Below are 14,638 nucleotides of genomic sequence, written 5' to 3'. Positions count from 1 at the left end.
TGTCTTTTCCTGGCTGGCTGACAGTGCAGTGTCAGGTCAAGGCTTGCCCTATGGTTGAGGTGAATTGGTGCAGGGTGGGGACAACGGCTGCCCTGCGGTTGAGATGAGTTGGTGCAGGTGGGATATAAGAGCTGCCCTGCGGCTGAGGCAAGTTGGGGGCAGGGGCAAGGGCTGCCCCGCGGTTGATGGTAGTGCACTAGCACGTGCGGGATGCGGGGGAGGGAAACATCCAAGGATTAGGGAAACTTTATATAAAGTGACCATTCCTCCGCAGCTGAAACAGTTCGGACGCAGCGTCATTTACATACCTGGAGTCGGGCCTCTATGTTACCTGCCCACTCAAGCAACGCAGGGGCATGAAAGTCACTAAATGCTCCAGAGCTTTTCACCTCTCGGGCACAGACTGCAAACTAATGAGCATTTTAGTGGACTGCAGAACAGTTGGATGACTTGGCACGTTCTACAATCTCCTTTGCTAAAGCTGGCCATGGAGCATTCACTGGTGGAGGTGCTCACAGCCCCTTGCAAAGTCATGATCCCGGTTTGGACCAGTCACCCCCATGGTTCAAGCTAACAGCACAGTCTCGCAGTGTGGCTTAGGAGAATGCCTGTGCCTGAGCTGACAGCACAGCATGCAGTCCAGTGGGCAAAGCTGTCACTAATCGGTCAGATGGAATGGGGCGGAGGTGGGTGGGATTTCGGGAAGCTATGCAGCACACTAAACTCTGGCCATCCAAGTGGTTGCCAACACTCTCTAGGATGTTAATGGGCCGTCAGACTTAACCAGGACAGGTTCTTAGAACACCAACGCTAACCCACATGTCTCTCTCTTTCATCCTTCAGGAGGAGTACATCAGGAGGATGGAGCCTGATGACTTAGCTGTATGCCTCATGGCGTACAGAAAGTGAAGACAATAGAGGAGAAAGTGACAGAGGCGCCTGGCTGGGCAGAGGGAGGAAGAAGGGGCAGCTGGGGCATCCGCTAAAGAGCTACAGTGAGCCGTCGATGGTCGGCACCTAGCTAGACCCAGGGTCTATAGACGCCTCCTTTCATTCCTGCAGATGACTAAGAACTAGTGCCACTGAAGACTGCACATGTCTAGGGAACTGGTTGGTCAGATCTGCCACCTTGTGCAGGATTTGGTTCCACGGGGACACAGAGGGCATCCACTGTCAGTGGTCTTGAAAGTTACTGCAGCACCCAATTTGTATGCCAGTGGCTCCTTTCAGGGCTCCATAGGTGACCTCTGTGGGATATCACAAGCCTCCACCCACAAATGCATCTATGAGGTCATGGATACCATCTTCGTGAAGGCACACAACTTTGTGCATTTCACCTGGGACCAGTTAAGCCAGAATGCAAGAGCAATTGGATTTGCCCAGATCGCAGGTTGCAGAGTGCCATCGACTGCACTCACGTGGTGCTCAGATCTCCATGACAACAAGCGGTCAACAATGTCAACCGCAAGGGCTTCCACTCGTTGAATGTTCAGATGGTCTGCAACCATGACAAACGCATCCTATAGGTCTGCGCATGAATCCTAGGGACCGTCCACAACTCCTACATCCTTAGCAGGTCTCAGAGTAACAGCCAACAGGCGCTGCCCATAGCGGTCAAGGTTATGGTAGCCCCTAAATATTTTTGTGTTCACCTCATCCCAGGGCTTTGATGCAGATCTGTGTGAGATTTCACAAGCAGCAGCCCGGCTCCATAGTTACGGGTGCCCTGTTTGCGCGGACAGCGGACTTCATCACCTTCTCCACAGACACAGACTCCCAGGCAAAAAGGGCAACGGGCTTCACCGCAATAGCCAATCTTCCCCAGGTGCAAGGAGTAATTGATTGCACACATGTGGCCATCAGGGCATCCGCCAACAGACCTGAGATTCCTAAACCAAAAAGTGTTCTATTCTATCAACATTCAGGTGGTGTGTGACCACAGGAAGATATTCCTACACGTGCGTTCAATTCCCGGAAAGCTCTCACGATGCGTTCGTCCTGCAGGAGTTGTGCCTGTCTCAATTATTCCAACCTGTTCTGCAGGTACGTGGCTGACTACTCAGTGACACAATCTTCCCTTTAAGTAATTGGTTTCTCACTCCCCTGACAACAGAATGAGGACCACAACATCGTAACGTGAGCTATATTGAGATGTGTCTCATCACTGAACAGGCAATCGGGCTGGTGAACATGCGATTTTGGTGCCTGGAACGCTGTGGAGGTGCCCTGAAATATTCACCCGGCAGGGTTTACAGAATAGTTGGTTGCCCATTGCATCCTGCACAATATGGTGCAGAGAAGGGGAGTTCACCTTGAGGAGGCAGAAGGTGAGGAATGCCCCACATCATCGGAGGATGAGGACTAAGTAGAGGAGGGAGAGGAACGGCCAAGTGAATCAGAGCATGAGCCATCAGAAGCAGATGGTGGCGAGGGAAGGATTGGCAAATGGCATGCCTGGAGGCTGCATCCATGCTCAAGCCAGTGTCGCCAGGACCCACCGAATACAGCAACGATTCTGTAGCTGTGCATAATCTCATGCTGCTCACACGCGCACTCCACGTACTGCCACGTATGGCTCTCCATGAGGATGGCTATTATCTCCAGGAGAGAATTCATGCACTTGAGCCCCTGGGGCATGATTGATCTCATCTGTACCATGGATTCCTCCCACTCACAGAGCATGAGCTTGCTTTGCCCCCAGGAACTCTGTCAGATGTTCACACATCTGCTGTAGCTGTTCCAAGCACTGAGCCTCAGGATCTTCTTCAGTGCTTGCTGGAGGATCATCATGACTGCCCTTCCTCCTATGAGAGCTGTCTATGAATGCTTCTGACTCTAATGCCTCCTTCTGCACTTTGGTGCCGTGTGCTTCACCAGGTGACACCAACTCTAATCGCATGTAAGAGCCCACCGAAGTGCAAGTATCTGCGATGGGGGATGGTGTAATCATCTGATGTGAGATTGCATCCGCAGACATCTCTTCCTCCTCCTGATGCCCTAGGGATCACCTGACTTGTTGGAATGGCCGCACGCTGGTGGGAGTTATGTGAGAGACAAGAGATGGTAATGAGAGTTAACCTTTGACATCCTGGATATACAATCATGGCACCATCCACACCATCCTGGGCTCAGCATTCAGTGATTCGACACTCACCTCAAGGCCCCTGCCTGCAGCTCGACCCATCAACCCCTTTCACTGGTCCTCAATCCATTTCCTCCCTTTGTGATAATCATCCACAGCAGATCCCTGTCCCTCCTAAACGCCATCACTCCCACCAATGAAAACATGCTGTTGTAGGGCTTATCCACAACCAACTGCACCTGGAACGGGAGACTCACCATCTCCAATGCTCTGGTGACAGGGCACACACACTCTCTCCATGGCCCTCTCCTCCACAATAGTATTGCCCTCAGCTGCGGTACCCCAACACCATCTCGGGTCATGTCCCTGGCATTATGCACCTTTTCCTGCAAGGACAAGAGGAAGAGGTGCAAAAGGCATTATACACCTGTATGGGCATATGCTGCTCATCAACGTGGCTTGAACTGATAGTGGTCATACACGTTTTACAACATGAGTGGTCTCCCTTCCGATTGTCTCATGTCCACATAGTTCTCCTGAAACAGGACAGGCATGTGCCATGTGTGGCCCACCTATATTGGCATGCTGCTTAGAGACCATTAATGGCCATCTCTGGTCTACAGAAGGATCCACTTACCTTGCCAGACCACAGAAGGTCGTGAAAGCACTTGTGGCACTGATTGCAGTTGTGCTTGTGTTCACCTGAGGCATTCACAATTGCTGCAATCTCCAGCCATTCTGGTTTTGTGGTGGTTGGGAGAGCTATCTGTCTGTTGGCTACAGGATGTCCCCTCTTGCTGCTCACTGACTGCACCAGGAGCTCCAGGTCCTGGTCACTGAATTGAGGTGTACTTGATGCCTGGCTCCCCATTAATGGTCTTCTCTGGGACATTCTGGCATGGCAACAAACAAGGCATATTGGTCATTAGCCACACTCACCTTGTGTGAAAAGTCACAATCAATTGGTCCGGTTGGATAATGGGGTGACACCAGTGAGTGGGTGCTGACAACTGGTGCTGGGCTAGTTGTGTGCCAGGTATGTGGCATTGCCACGACTGTCTGCATGCCAGCATAGCAAGAGCAGATAGAGTGGCCACGACATAGGAACATAGCAGCATGAGTAGGCCATTCAGCCTATTGAGACTGCTCTGCCATTCAATACAATCATGGCTGATCATCCACATCAATGCCTTTTTCCCACACTATCCCCACATTCATTTACATCAATTGTATTTAGAAATCTGTCAATCTCTGTTTTAAACATGCTTAGTGACTGATCTTCACTGCCCTCTGGGGTAGAGAATTCCAAAGATTCACAAACCTCTGAGAGAAGTATTTCTCCTCATCTCGGCCCTCAGTGGCTCCCCCCTTATTTTAAAATGGTGTCACCCTGGTTCCCCAACATCTTACCTGCATCCACCCTGTCTATCCCTTTTAAGTATTTTGTAGGTTTCAATGAGATCACTCTCATTCTTTGAAACTCTAGAGAATACAGGCCCAGTTTCACTAATCACTCTTCATAAGATAATCCTGCCACCCAGGAACAAGGTTGATGAACTCTCTCTATGGCAATAATATCCCTCTTAAAGTAAGTAGACTAAAGCTGCACACAGTACTCCAGGTGCGGTCGAACCAAGGTTCTATACAATTGAAGCAAGACTTCACTACTTCTATGGATCTATTAGATGATAAGGTGTGCAGGAGTGTGACAATGGTATGAAGTGCCAGGTGGCTTGATGTGCCAGGGCTTGGCACTTCTGTTTTACCTCTCCAGTGAGCTATTAGGATTAGAGGTCTTATGACTGAAGGCTGAGTGCAGAAAGCAGACCCTAAACTGTGCTTCTGATAGGACAGCAGGTACAATTGCCAGAAATGGGTCAATGCCATGTGTAACAATCTTGTGAGAAATGGAGGCAGCAACAAGGGATTTGCAGCTTTCATAGGGTAGGCTTATGCTGGGCTAACTTTACCACAGTTAAAAACCTGTTGGCTCTCACATAGAGTCAGAGAAAAGTTCACTATTCGCATGACAAGGGTCAGAGAAGACTTCACAGTACTGGGTCAGCTGTCTCCTCACCATCTCAACTCCCAGCAATGGCGTCGGAGGTGGGCCTTTATATTAGGGCTGCAAAACAATTTGCCCGCCTCTGCATCCAAGCCCCTTTCCAGCTTCATGGAGCCTTCAGATTTGGCAGGCCAGTCTCCATCATGAGCCTGTCTTCCTGGCATGAAAATAGGGTAGGTGGGCTCCTCCACATCAGAGAGAGGATCGCGGGGTCAGGAAAATTCCCACCTCCCGATACCCAACTTGACGATGAAAATCTGGCCCCCAGTTTTGCATTTTGGAGACAATCAGCTTCCAGTCATGACTGTATTCAAATAAAGAAGAGGAACCTAACTTATGAAATTCAGTGAGGCCAGCCCACCACATTGCCAATGTGGGCCACCATGGAAAAGCCCAACTCTCAGTTTACTAGATGCAGAAAATCAGGGCTTAAATGTTTTTTTTACTGCCAGTGTATGGTGCAAAATATTTAATATATCATGTGAAATGTATATCTATATAAAACAGTTAGAAAACTCATGATTTATAAAAAGCCAAACTATGATTTCCTGTGGTTCCAGGGTTTGTTACTCCCTATTGATTGCTGTGGCCGTTATCATGAGAATCCTCGGTAATGTTGAAGAAGCAGTTCCAATTTCTTTGGCTCTGATCATTGGGTGGTGTAACACCATCTATTTTGCGAGAGGTTTTAAAATGCTTGGACAGTTTTCCATTATGATTCAAAAGGTAAAAAAGCTATTTGAAATCTTTTAATAAAAGTGGAAACATCTTAACAGGTTGAAAATAGTTATATTGTCCCCGGCTACCAACAAGTTGTCTGCTGATGGGTCACCCTAAACATTTCACTCCCATCTCGTTTTCAGTTAAACCTCTCCCATCAGAGGCATTATTATAGAACTCAATTATGTTGCTACCCACCCAGTGAAATTCGGCATTATTTTCTTGTTTTCTCAATGACCATTGAACGTTTGGGGAGCTCAAGTAGTAAATATTTTAAGAAGTAGTCATTTGGCAGTACAGAACTTGAGTATTGCTGAAAAAAGAGAGATGTCTAAGCTTTTCGTCTTGCACTCATCAGGACACTCGCATGAATACCAATATAAGGGGGAAACATCAATTTGTGCTGTATGTGAAGAGAGTGCTGATTGGTTGGCAAGTAGCGTTGCCATGGAGAATACGCCACTGATGGTGGCTGACAGTTAACTGCCAAGCATTGTTTGAAATTTAAACCAGGTAGTTTGACCCTGATTGGTCAATGTACTGCCCTGAGGAATGAGTCAGCGAATGGCTGTCACATATTTTCTTTAGCTAAAACAGACGCAATGTATGTACATGTTCTTTCTGTCTGTGAAGAACAAGGCCCAGTGTATTAATATATATAGCTTCCAGTACGCACAAATGTCCCACTTTGCGAGCCCAGTTGACAATCTTAAATTTGTTCTCAGCTCAATTCTTAGCGCATTGAGGATTATTTAGCAAACGTCCAATCGCGAACAATCGTTGGGAATTCTGTTTGATACAATCCATCAGTCTTTCGGATGTAAGGCCTACATACCTAGCATCACACTGGCACTGAAATTAATATACCACATTACTCATTTGTGTGATAGGCAGTACATATTTTTAGCTTGACGGCAGCATCCTGTTAGAGATGAATGCCACTTGTGTTCAAAAGGTAACCTTCCAGGGTAATCTGAGGTAGACTGGGCACTTTTTCGGGGATGGAAGTGACAGCCTTAGGCCCATTCATGAGTTTGCATGATATACAGCACAGAGTAATCTGATTAGGGTAGCCATTATCCTACATGTCCCAGTTGCTGTTTGCAATGGGCAAGGTACAGACTGTACCCAACCGACTCATGCTTGCAAAACTCAAAACACAGTGTCCAACGTTAGATATGATTCCGCGATGGGACAACATTTGCTAAATAATCTTCAATGTGCTAAGAAGAACACTGACAGCCAAGTTAAGATTGTTGAGAGAAGGTTTGGAGTGTGTAGGGTGAGACAGAAGTAAGAAGGGAAAAATAATAGTGTGATAAATTCCTGGATGACATTTCCTCCAGTGTTGCCACTTGCCATGTAAAATTAAAGTTAAAATTCAACAAAGTTCCAATTTACATATATTTTTTGAAATTCTACTTAGGTTTTGGGTTATCTAGTCACCAACTAAAGCTAAGTAATTTGTAACATGATGTGACTTCCTAAGTATCATGTTTGTGGGTTGTTATTTCCTTTCAGATAATTTTTGGTGATTTTATGCAATGGTGCTGCCTGGTACTTATCTGTATCACTGGATTTACCTCTGGTATGTGCCTCAGCTTGATAAAAATTATTTTAGGTAGCTGATTAAAATAAACACAATGGACATGATGGGCCAAATGGCCTCCTTCTGTAAACGTCTGAGAAAGTTAAAAACCAAACATTTGTGTAATGTAATTAAAAAGAATGAGGTCTGCTTACCACCCACCTCCCACCCCCCAAATAGTTTGATTTCATTCAAAAGTTTAGTTACAAGATTCCATATTGGATATGGATTGAGTGTGCTAAGGCAATGCTAAATAAATGATTTCCTTTAGATTTGAAGCTGGTTAACAGAATTAGAAAAAGTGACTAGAGTCTCTGCATAGAATCATAGAAAGTTTATGGCACAGAAAGAGGCCACTTGTCCCATCATGTGTACGCCAGCCAGAAAACGAGCCACCCAGCCTAATCCCACTTTCCAGAATTGGGTCTGAAGCCCTGCAGGTTATGGCACTTCAGGTGCATAAAACCTTTTTCACAATTCGATCCAACATGAACACTACGTTGAATGGAAATGATGAGAATTGAACCCAGGTCCACCTGCGTACAAAGCATTCACCCTAATACTAAACTGCATCCCCACGTGTAAGTGATTTTGAGTAGTTTCTAATCCCAGCAGAGACTAAAATATGGAATTGTTTACATTGCATTGTTAATGAAGACATTTCCAATATTATAGGCCTGGGTAGACCACACATTTGTGCATAATTTTTCCCTTTTCTTCCGACCCATAGAAAGTTCTAAAATTCACTTTGCTGCAGTATTCACTGTTGACATTTTAATTGAAAACAAATCTCACATGGCTTTGTTTTTTTTTGCTTTTGTCCTGCAGCTTTTTATGTTATGTTTCAGACTCTGGATTTGAGAAATTATCCGTATTTCAGGGACTTTTCAATGACCATGTACACCACAGTTGAGCTAATGATGGGCTTAATTGATCTTCCGGTTCCGTATGATAGGCCTACTCCCAGTATTATATATACTGGCTATGTTCTATACATGATCTTTGTGTACCTTTTGCTGTTAAATTTGTTGATTGCAATGATGGATGACACATATTGGAGAATTGCATACGAAAGAGAGGAACTTTGGAAAGTGCAGGTAAGCTAAGTTTTTTTAATCCAGTTTATGAACTAGACAAATTGAAAAGTTAGAAAGCAGAAAACATAATCACGTAGGAAGTGATCTAATTAATTGGAAATACTGACACCCCATCCTTGACTGGAACAAGTGGGTTTGCCTATTTCTAATATTACAGTGAGAGATGTATACTGCAGTACTTGAATCAGTTGTCTATAGTGACTAATTTGTCAATTTTGTAAGTTAAACGCATAGCTACCATGATACTTAATTTATAAGAGAAAGGCAACATTGTAATGAATCAAATTTGGTAATGAAAGTTAGTAAACAACTTCCTGTCAGAATTTAGAATAGATTTTTTCCAGTCTTCACCCATGAGGAGATTCCTCATCTGCAGTGAGTGCCTGTTGAATTTCTGGGTACGTTGCCTGTGATTTTCAATTATAAACTTGCAACAGGTGAGAATTTGCCATTTGGCAAAATCTACCTTGTTGCACAGAAAATAAGCAGGCATGAAGTTGTTCACTCTCGTTTAAGTACAAATGCACCAGCTAGGTAAATAATATGATTTGCAGAGTTAGTACTTTAAATTACTGTAGTTAGTATATTAAGAGTTAATCACCAAACTTCAAGTTAACCATTTCAAACATATAGTGCAGAAAAAGCAGACTAATATTGTAATACATATTTTGATCAATTCTCCTCCAATACCCTCCTAATAAATGCATTGTATGTTGCAGTACTAGGTTACACCAATCAGGAAACTGCTGAGTTCAATCATTGACGTGTACTGATTTAGGTGATCACAGTTGGAGTGGGAGCAGGAGTTCTACAATTGGATTTACCTTATGGCTCAAAAGCCTGACACAATGACCTACCTTTACCATAATTTAAATATCATTACAATATGCTTGTCCATATATGGAACACATCTCCAACCTATAACTGAACCCCCACCCATCCTTGTTAAGCTGAAAAATCAGCTGAATTAGTTAATTATCAACATCCTGGGGGGTTACCATTGACCAGAAACTGAACTGCAACAGCCATATAAATACTGTGGCTACAAGAACAGGTCAGAGCCTAGGAATTTTGTGGTGAGTAACTCACCTCCTGACTCCCTGGAGTCTGTCCACCATCTACAAGGCACAATTCATGAGTGTGATGGAATACTCTCCATTTGCATAGATGATTGCGGCTTCAACACTCAAGATGTTTGACACCATCCAAGACAAAGCTGTCCATCTGATTAGCACCCCATCCATCAACTTAAACATTCACTCCCTCCGCCACTGATGCACAGTGGCAGCAGTGTGTGCCATCTACAAGATGCACTGCAGCAACTTGCCAAGGCTCCTTTGACAGTACCTTTCAAACACATGACCTCTGCCACTTAGAAGAACAAGGTCAGCAGACATGTGGGGACACCCCTACCTGCAAGTTCCCCTCCAAACAACCCTGACACAAGGGAGGCAGTGGCATAGTAATAATGTCACTGGACTAGTAATCAGGCAACCCAGGCTAGTGCTCTGGGGACATTGACTCACATCCCACCGTGGCAGCTGGTGGAATTTGAAATTGATTAATAAAATCTGGATTTGAAAGCCAATCTCAGTAATGGTGACCATGAAACTATCACAGATGGTTATAAAAACACATCTGGTTCACTAATGTCCTTTAGGAAGGCAGAATCTGGGCCATTAGCTTTTAAATGAGATGTACTGCTGTTATCAGTGTGCATGTGAGTGAGGATATAGGAGGAAGGAGCAGGATTTGTGTCCATGTTCTCCAATGTCTTTTGTTTGCTTTGTATTAGAAATTAAAATGGTAATAGTATAAAACATTCCAAGTATTAGAGATTAAATTGCTAGGTCATCTTTTTCAGATCGCTGCCACCATATTGCTTCTAGAACGACGTGTGCCAGTATTTCTGAAGATCCGCTCCGGAGTTCCAGGAAGATCTTTGGGTTTTGATGATGACAAGTGGTATATTGGGTAATCCAAAAATTACATGTCAGTATCTTACTTATTCATTTTTGCATTTCAAATACAAATTTCATTTATCTAAGTTATTCTTTTTATTACAGGGTTGAAGAAATTCTTACTGAAACAGTGGGAGCAAAAGTGCAAGTCCCAGCATTGAACGCACAGAAGTATTCACACCATCTGGGTTGGGACGCAATTCGAAAAAATCTTGCAAAAATCATAAGCATGAGAGATTCTTCTGAGTCTACCTCTTTTTAGAAAGCATTTTCTTCAAATGGATCACCATTCATGGGTCCAAAATATATTTTTCTCAGTTTTGCTATTTGCACTGTGCAATACTATTCAAATGATAATACTGTACACTGATATAAACCTACAATTTATTGTGAGCGATTAGACAAGCACTTAACATGCTCATTTTAAATCCTCTTTCTCTCATTTAACACTGTGAAAATTAAGTCACTTTAAATGCTTTTGTTAAAATAGAGAGTGGACTTCAATATAAACATGTTAAGCCATTCGTAAAGTAGTACTATATGACAGTAAATTTCAGACTATAGCCTGCTGATACCTCCCTTAAGTCAGCTGTAGTATGCATTTAGCATTTATTTGGAAATATTCTATATTCTACTGAGTGAATGAAGTGTTATTTTAAAACAATCAATTGGACTTGTGTTTTTACAATCAGAGAATATTTTTGAACACAAATGGGTAACATTTTTGCAGGAATTCTCCTATTTTCCATCATAACTTTAGTAGAACCCACTGAGAAATACAAAGATTTTATTTTACCCCAGACAAATTTCTTAAAGTAAGGAAAAGTGGTCTGTAGATTTTTAAAAATGACCTATCATAGGATTGGGTAAGTTTGGAATCATATAGGTGAGCACAGTGGAACAATGCTATTAAGACCAGAGTTTTCCATTCAGTTGTTGGATTAACAGTCAACATCAAAAATAGATCAAAAATAGAGATGGAAGCATAATTATTGCTGCAGACAGAAGTTCAACTCAGTGTGAGTTCTAAATTGGTTCATATCTTCAGTGGAAACTTTCCCCCCAAGTTTCAAGCTTGTGAAGGGTCATTAAGATTTATTTGTTGTATTACTGATTGCAGCACTGCCAGAGTCCACTTAATTCATTATTTGTCTTCACTTAGAGTTGCAGTAAAAATGAGAGAGAGAAAATGCGTCCTCACTGACATTTGGGCTGGGATTTTTGCTCCCAGTTTGGGAGCACAGAGTCGGGTCATTTCCCGGCCCCACAAATCTGATCCGGGAGAAAGTGGCCCAAAAGGACATATTTTCATTCTGGGCTGGCGGGGTTCTCTGGCAATCAGGCCAGGCAACCCTGTAACCAGTGTGGAGGATGCCAGGTGCGGAAGTGGGCTGGGTAGTGGGCCTACCTTGGTGCATGAGTACTGTATTGAAGTTTTTTTTTAAAAAAAGCAAAACATAAAACATCCTTCAGCTCTTACACCCCTTCACCCCTGTGCACACTCCCCAAGCTCCATCCATGTCAACACATCCCACCTCATGCCCCCACCACCCCATGGCCGCACATAGTCTCCACCCAACCCACATGGCCCCTCATACCCTCCATGCCAACTATGTCCCCACCTACCCCATCATGGTCCTGTATACCCTCCATGCCAACCAATGCCCTTCTGCCCACCCCCCCATGGCCTCTCACAATCTCCATGGAAACCTATGCCCTTCTGCCTACCCTCATGACCCCTCATACCCTCCATGGCCCTTTATAGCCCCGTGTCACCTTCATGCCAACTCACGTCAACCCATGCCACCCCCCCCCCACACCCTTTGCCTTTACACCTATCATGCCAGCTGACCCAGTATCCGCTGTAGGCAGGCCTCAGGACCCATTCTGAGATTAAATAAAATAAAGTTCCAAGTGTCTATTGCAGACTTTATTTAAAAAACAATCATTCATAAAAAAACATATTTAATACATTTACATTCCTTCAACTGTATTGTCCCTTATAAACAACAAATATTTCATTCAATTGCATAATCCCTTATAAAAACAAGCATTGGAATTCATAGTCCCATTTCAAAGAGCCCATAAACGCTTGGGGCTGTAAATCATACTGTGTAATTGCAGGCACCCTACTGTGATAATGGGAGGTTATGAACTCAACCATGCAGCTCTAATCCAGTAATGGTAGCTCTAAGGCTTGTGTCAACAGGCAGTGTGAAACAGAAGCAATAATTTTTAACACTCCAGGCAGGTTTTTATAAAGAGTTAAAGGGAGGGTTTTTAAATGCCTTGATAGCTCCCTTTAACAATTCATATTGACACTTTTGACAGTTATTTTTGACAGCTCTTCTTGATAGTTCATTTTGACACTTTTGACAGTTGTTTTTGATAGCTCCAACAAGCTTCACAGTTCCGATGAGTTTATGCACTTTGTACACACATTCATGCCTAGTTTTAGTATCCCGAAGGGCACCTTACCTCTCCAAAAGGCATATGAACTCCCCAAAGGGCACATGACCTTCCCAAAGGTCCTGGGACCATATCCAGAACGGTACCTTACATCTCCAAAAGGATACCCTGGCTATCCAAATGGATCTACGAAGTTCAGACCTGCTCCTACCAGGTCTAATCTATGCATGTCAAGTTTGGACACCTGTCACACCAAGATCACAAATGAGTGGAGAAAGCTGCTGATTTATATGGGTAACTGCCTTTATGAAAATGCACATGTGCAAATCCCAACCCAGGCCCATTCTCAACCCCGTAGCCGTTGTGTTTGGGGGCAGAACTTCTGGATTCAGGCTCTTCCACCATTTTTGCAATGACAGAGAGGCTCTCTGTTGTTGCGAAAATCCAGGCCCTGATTTGTATGACAGAGAGTTTCAATTTGTTCTTCCTGCTGGTGGCTAGTTCTTGATAGTCCAAGAGCTGAAGATCAAATTGCCTCTAAAAGTAGCAAATAGGGAGAGGTGTAAAAGGGCTGAGAATACAAATGTTTAACTTTTCTGGTGTTTGGGGGAGGTTGACAGGGTGATATTGCCCAGATTAGATTTAGCCTATTCCTTTTGGATAGGCATACCTGGGCAAAGGTCTGCATTGTCAGATAGATGCCTGTGCCATAGTTGTGTGGTTTAAGTTTCATTCAAGGAAGCTTTAATATGGAAATTACTGCCTTTGTGTTTTAATTGCATTTGCTTCTAAAATCAACTGTTGTGTAATCTTCTTTTACTGTTAAGAGCAAACCATTTGTTGATGCTATATTGTACAAATGATAGTAATGTTTTAAAGTTAGAGGTCTTTGTTTAGTCAAAAAAGTGCAGTTAAATTTGGTCTCCTCAGAATGTGGGAATCGGTGTACTTATGTCATGGAATAAAGTTTAATATTGCAAGATTATCTGATTTCAGTCATTTTTATTTTCAATCCTTTAATACTAAACTTCTTTTAAATGGATACATTTTGGTAGCATATTACTCCTTCAAATATATTTTCTAGAAAATTCAAATGTTGAATATATTTAATGAATTTTGAACTCATTAAGATCAAAGAGGCTGGAACATTTTCCATTAAACATTAAAGATTCACAGGCTGGACACAACAAAATTTGGTGCAAGGTCACATTTCTTTCATTTATCTTATCAGATAATCTACGATAAATACATTTTATTACATCCAAAGTAATCATTTTTGACTTTTTCACAGTAACTATCCGCAGCTTCTCTGTCAACTATGCCAGATTTAGTGCCAATTAATGCCAAATCGGGTAGTGATGCATACCCACTAGAAACAAGATTGAGACTACCCACATTCATTTGATGTGAGATCCTTATAGTCAACAGATGGCCTTCTATTCCATCATTCCAGGCCAGATTTAAAGCCAGAAGCCAGAAAAGACCAGCCAATGTGCTAACCCAGTTTAATCCACTACAACATTGGTTTGCATTTTCCAGGCATCGTCATGAGCAGGATGTGAAAACTTGGAGAGCAGCCAAAAGTTGACTTCCCGTCTCTCCCCTGGCGAGACCGTTCTTCTTTCCTGAAGATAATTCTAGGCCTTCCTCACTTTGCTGTTCATTCTTTTCTTTATTGCTGACATATAAAGCTTGTATCGGCTTTACCTTTTACTT

The 14,638-nt window shown here is 43.3% G+C and overlaps 1 protein-coding gene across 1 annotated transcript in view; it reads left to right on the top strand.

Annotated features, from left to right (window-relative positions):
- The window catches only part of LOC144693772 (transient receptor potential cation channel subfamily V member 6-like), a 65,391-nt gene extending 54,616 nt beyond the window's left edge, over positions 1–10,775 (top strand). Inside the window, exons 11-15 of the mRNA XM_078563790.1 lie at positions 5,708–5,873; positions 7,389–7,455; positions 8,284–8,552; positions 10,417–10,526; positions 10,619–10,775. Of these exons, the coding sequence (XP_078419916.1) occupies positions 5,708–5,873; positions 7,389–7,455; positions 8,284–8,552; positions 10,417–10,526; positions 10,619–10,775 (769 nt within the window). The remainder of the gene's footprint in view (positions 1–5,707; positions 5,874–7,388; positions 7,456–8,283; positions 8,553–10,416; positions 10,527–10,618) is intronic.
- Positions 10,776–14,638: the final 3,863 nt, after the last annotated feature.

Source organism: Cetorhinus maximus, chromosome 19, assembly GCF_964194155.1.
Source record: "Cetorhinus maximus chromosome 19, sCetMax3.hap1.1, whole genome shotgun sequence".
Lineage (NCBI taxonomy): Eukaryota > Metazoa > Chordata > Chondrichthyes > Lamniformes > Cetorhinidae > Cetorhinus > Cetorhinus maximus.
The sequence above is the reverse complement of the archived record's forward strand: the minus strand, read 5'-3'. Positions and strand labels throughout refer to the sequence as shown.